Here is a 5,471-nt window from a genome sequence, read left to right as displayed (position 1 = left end):
ACCAATATGGGATGCTCTACAAGGTGGCAGTGCCACCCGCCACCTTCTCCCCCACGGGTCTGCACCCCGTGGTGAACGTGAGCCCCTTGCCCCCTGCCTTTAATGTGACCTCGCCAATAATCCAGCACCCAGGGGTGCCCTACCCCCCCATCCACTACACGCAGATCCCTCCAACATCCCTACAGTTCATCGGCTCCCATTACACAGTGCCCCATGCTGTCCCTCCTGGCTTCCTGCCTAGTCCTCTCCTGTCTCCTTCCACCAACCTCACCGCCTCTCATGTCCCCCACTTTGTGCCATATGCCTCTCTCTTCACGGAAGAAGCCACTCCTTCCCCCCAGACTACCTCTCCTACCCACACCTTCAACAAATCTGCTTCTGCAATCTCTCCTTCTGGCCAGATGCAGCACCATGCTGGGACCCAGCCGTTAGATATTGCACCAGGTAGAATTCCTGTTTATTATCAGATGTCCCGCCTCCCACCAGGGTATTCAGCATATGAGACACCTACAGCAGGTGGAAGCCCAGAGTCTCCTCAGCAAGACAGTCAGCTGAGCTCAGAGGTAGCTGCTGCCAATGGTGGACAGAGATATCTGGAGCATAATGCAGTGAGGAGGACCAGCGAGGCTGTGGACTCTGCCAGCAGCAAAGCTGAAGACTGTCTGCCAGGGGCTGCAGCAGGATGTGTGGTCGATGGACAGTTCCTTTCAGATTACCAGACGTTGGGAACAGAGGTCTCTGTGCCAGCTCACAGAAGCACCCCAGACACTGATCTGGAGGTTCAGAGGGTGGTGGGGGTGTTGGCATCTCAGGATTATCATGTTCTGGCAGCCCAGAGGAAAGATGACCCGAGCCCTTTAAACCTTTGCCATAATATCCCTGATCAGCAGGGGGAGTCAAAGGATGTGCTGAGGAACGCAGTGGAAAGGGCTGCTGCTGAGAAAAGCCAGTCCAGGAGTCCTTATGTAATGTCCCCTGAAGAGCCGGTTAGACAAAGACAATTAACTAAAGGAATGGTGATAGCCAATGGCAAGCCAGTCCTGGTTCCCGTTGGATCTGAGCCCATCAGGTCTTCCACTTCAGAAACCCTGGTGAGGCGAAGCCCAGATGCACAGGCTCGAGGAAGCATGCTTGAAAAGGACCTGGCCCAGCTGCAGCCACCCAGCTCCTCACACTTGCCCTCTCACTTCATGAAAGGAGCCATCATCCAGCTGGCTACAGGAGAACTGAAGCGGGTAGAGGACCTGCAGACTCAAGACTTTGTTCGCAGTGCGGAGGTGAGCGGGGGCCTGAAGATCGACTCCAGCACTGTGGTGGATATTCAGGAAAGCCAGTGGCCTGGGCTTGTCACACTGCATTTTGTGGTTGGGGAGCAACAAAGTAAAGTGAGCATTGATGTGCCCCCAGAGCATCCCTTCTTTGTGTATGGCCAGGGCTGGTCCTCCTGTAGCCCAGGGCGGACTGCTCAGCTCTTTGCTTTGCCCTGTCACAGGCTGCAAGTGGGTGATGTCTGCATATCCATCAGTTTACAGAGCATGAATGGCAACTCCGCTTCTCAGGCTAACTACCCTCTCACAGATCAGTTGATATCTACTAGGGAGAGATCTGAAAGGACAGCTCAGGGGTCCAGAGAACCGTCTGACAGAGCTGCTGAAAGGAAGAGCCACGCAGATAGGGACAGCGCAGCCCAGACCTCTCATGCAGAACCCTCTCAGCCTGAGACTGGCAGTCAGCACAGCTGGACAGCCCCAGGCTTCCAAAGATACAGCATGCAGGCGGAGGAGCCTCGGCCCTCTCTGCTCCGTCCCTCTTTCATTCCCCAAGAGGTCAAGCTGTCTATCGAAGGGCGTTCTAATGCAGGGAAATGATCCCTTTGAGGCTGTGAGCTAGGGCATTCCCTGTAGGTGAGCCTCACCATCAGGTGGAGAAATTGCACAGACTTCGTGACAGGTTCACCAACACGGCTGCTTTCTGCCCTGCAGGGCTGGATTTATTCCAGTTCAGTGGCTGACCAGTTCCTCTCGGGGAATCAAGAGGGCTCCAGTGCCTCAGGGAGCAGCAACAGGCTAGCTGGGGTAGAGAATAGGGATGTGCTCATGAGCTTGTGATGAGAGCATTCCAGAGGTTGGAGGCTGGGGCTTTCTCACACCTCCCTGAATAACTGATTCCCTGCAGGGCAGGGTCTAAGCATTCAGGATAGGTGGGGAGATGAGGAGGGCAGACGTGGCTTAAGGTAGCAGATAAAATTGCTGAAGATTTTATTCCTCCTCTCTCATGATGGGGAGAGATGGGTCCCCACTGGAGTTTAGGGGGCTCTACTCCCAGTATCCCTTTTCTTCACACGTGCACTTTAAAAGGACCGTTCACCGATGGAGCTCTTGAGGGCAGGACGGAGATGCTTCTCTGGTGGTTCTGTTTAATGTCTCTTCCACTGAATCCAACTGCTCTTTCTTCTTGCAGAGAATGTACAGATTTGAATGAATCACAGAAATTCAAGAGGAAGGACCAAAAGGATGGGTTTGGGTGTAGGTGAATAGGGAACTTGAGCACTTGGGATGGGACACAAGTTGGGATGGGAGATGTCAGTTTCCTGCTATAAAAGACATTTAATTATTTGCCACCAAATCAAATCTTTCTTCCCATGTTAATAATTTTAAAAAAAAAAAATCTCTTGGCCTTATAGCTTTTGCAGAGGCTTAGCCTATGGATGAATGGGGTTGGGGTTTTTTGTTTGGTTGGATTCTGGGTTTTGGTGGGTTTTTTTTTAAAGCTGGAGTAAAATATATTCAGCATTCTCTAGGGAAGGATGGAAACACATCCTTTTTCTGTGAGAATACTGAGACTATTTTGTAATTAAATCAGAAGAAAACCTTGCAGATGGCTAATTCTTCCCTGCAGGCAGTTTCCTGAATAAGCTCTAGACAAGACACGAGTGTTTGTGCATGTGCAGGCAAGGTACAAAGTTTCTGCTAAGTACAGTTCTATGATTAATGTAGGGACTCTCAAAATATCACAGCATCATAGGGCATTTTGGGGTGTTTTTGTGTTAGTTTTTCTGATACTTCACTTTGGAGTTCCTCTGTAGAACATGGTAAAATCAAGAGTAGTCTTTTTCATGGTGAGATTTAATACAAATGTATATTAATACCTCATTACGGTAATAACACTCCATTCAAGTGAAGGCTCCTGAAGTTACACTAATTTGCCCTCTCTGATGGTGTGTTATGACACCAGCTCTAACTGCTTAACTAGAATACAAAATAGTCACTATTATGTTGAGGATAAGAGTCTTCACTGACTTAACTTGGGTTAAGTGTTCCTTGTATTAAGGTGCCCATCTCTGTGCTAGGACCATGCTTTTGAGAGGGTTTCTTTTCAGTGTGCAAGTCCCCACTAGAGTCCTGATGCTGCTCCTGATGTTCAGCATACCGTTTTCCATCTCCTTTCTCTCATCTTCCTGAAGTTTTCTGTCAGGCAGAGGATAAGAGTCTTCACTGACTTAACTTGGGTTAAGTGTTCCTTGTATTAAGGTGCCCATCTCTGTGCTAGGACCATGCTTTTGAGAGGGTTTCTTTTCAGTGTGCAAGTCCCCACTAGAGTCCTGATGCTGCTCCTGATGTTCAGCATACCGTTTTCCATCTCCTTTCTCTCATCTTCCTGAAGTTTTCTGTCAGGCATGCCTTCTTTCCCTGAATGGTTTCTGTGTCAGCACTTCTCCTTGGCGTAGCCGTCCTTTGGTCAGCTTGCAGTGGTGGTGTCTCAGGGCTGTTCTCCACACTCTCCAGCAATGTGTCCTGCTTCAGTTGACTGTGTGACGGAGGGGTGCTCTGCCTGGGTATTAGGCAAATTAGAGAGCCTCCAGAACATCCCTTCCATTCAGGCCATCAGTCCTGTTTTCCTAGCACATTGCTAGCCATTTCTGTTGCCTTTGAAATGCCTGCACTAGGAGGACAGTTTCTTTTCAGGCCTTAGGTGAGATATGCGCTACTCATGCCTTCAGTGTTTGTGCCTCACGGGGGTTTCTCCAGAGTGAGGATGCTGCCTGTATCACATGTAGCTTCTCCCAAATGACACACTGCTTCCGATCTCATCAGCTGCATTTGAAATGTACGAAGTCATGGTGATGCTGTCATGTGAAGATTCTGCCTCCTTGGATGCAGCAGCTGTGGGAACAGATGCTGTTTTCATGGCACCGTTTGTCAGTAAAACGTATTGTCTGGGCCCAGATGCCTGGCCTCATCACCTTGTGTGTTTCACAGTTGTTATTCATTGGATTCTCCTACGCAAAGACCTCGATTAATGTTGGTTAGTACTTAATGCTCAGGATATCCAGGGTGTCTGTGGCCAAAGGCAGAAGGCAGAGGAGCCCAGATTCTCTTGCCTGTTCTTTGCATGGTACATGCAGAGGAATTCAGAGCTGTGGCAGGCAGCTAAGAAGAGGATCTTGCATACGTATGGCATGTGAATGTAGACGGGCTGGTTGCACACATAGAGGGAATGTCTGAGCAGCTGAAGGGTGCAGAGCCCCTCGTGCATCTTTGAACACAGAAGTCTCTGTGTTTAGAGAGAGGGTTTGTAGAGCCTGCCTTATCTCGTGTGTTACTGTAGCTACTTGGCCGCACTGAACAGTGGTCTGAAAGGGCAGACACTGACGTATGAGGCAAGATGCTGTGTGGCTAAAATAGCTTTGTACTGTAGGCAGCTGAAGGGCTGTGAAGGTGCTCACCCTGGTGTTTACCTGGCCGCTGGCCTGGACTTTGGCTAGCTGCGCATCTGTTGAGTGCAGTTCTGAGCTCTGTGGAACAGGCCAGGGCGAATTTGACCTTGGTGCTTCTATCCAGACTCCCTGTCAGTCCCACTGTTGTGCATGTTTCAGCTGCCAGCTCTTCTATGGAAGCAACGGTTTGGGGCACATCTCATGGCAGGGCACTGAGATGAAGAATCTGGGCATCTAGCTGCTTGCCCCAAAGGCGGTGGGCAGGAGGGGGCCACTGGCGGCCCTCTAGCCCAGCTTAGCAGTGCTGGTAATCACTGGAATCTGTCCTTACAGGGTTGGGCTGTGTTGCTCAGCACCTGTGATGGTTGTTGTGTTGAGTGTTGAGGCTCTCCTGAGATAGGGAGTGTGTGAGACAGGCTCTGCTGTGGGCAGAAAGGCTATGAATGAGCCCATGGAGAAGGTTTTTAACTGTTAGGTTTACAGGAAAAGGAGGAGATAAAGCCAGGAAGACATTGTGGAATGAGATGGTTATCCGGGCTTTTCTGCTGGCAGAGACGTGACAGGCTTCTCAGAGAAATACACTGTTTTCCTGCTGCTATTGTGAAGGGGAGGAGAGCTGTGGTCTGTCCTCCCTGGAGGAGGAGGCCTCCTGGCCTTGATCTTATCCAGCTCACACTCTGTGGCAAGAGTCTGTAGGATGCAATAATGGGTGTCTGCAGCCATCTGTCCCATCTGATGAAACATTCCTTGGGTC

At 50.2% G+C, this 5,471-nt stretch overlaps 1 protein-coding gene across 1 annotated transcript; it reads left to right on the top strand.

Moving 5' to 3' along the window:
- Window positions 1–5: 5 nt before the first annotated feature.
- ATXN1L (ataxin 1-like) lies at window positions 6–1,868 on the top strand (the record flags this gene model as incomplete). Its single annotated transcript, XM_009583738.1, has 1 exon — window positions 6–1,868. A coding segment is annotated over one exon (1,863 nt), but the record flags the coding sequence as incomplete, so codon positions are not given.
- Between the last annotated feature and the right edge of the window lie 3,603 nt (window positions 1,869–5,471).

Source organism: Fulmarus glacialis, unplaced genomic scaffold, assembly GCF_000690835.1.
Source record: "Fulmarus glacialis isolate BGI_N327 unplaced genomic scaffold, ASM69083v1 scaffold15848, whole genome shotgun sequence".
In the NCBI taxonomy this organism is placed as follows: domain Eukaryota; kingdom Metazoa; phylum Chordata; class Aves; order Procellariiformes; family Procellariidae; genus Fulmarus; species Fulmarus glacialis.
The sequence above is the reverse complement of the archived record's forward strand: the minus strand, read 5'-3'. Positions and strand labels throughout refer to the sequence as shown.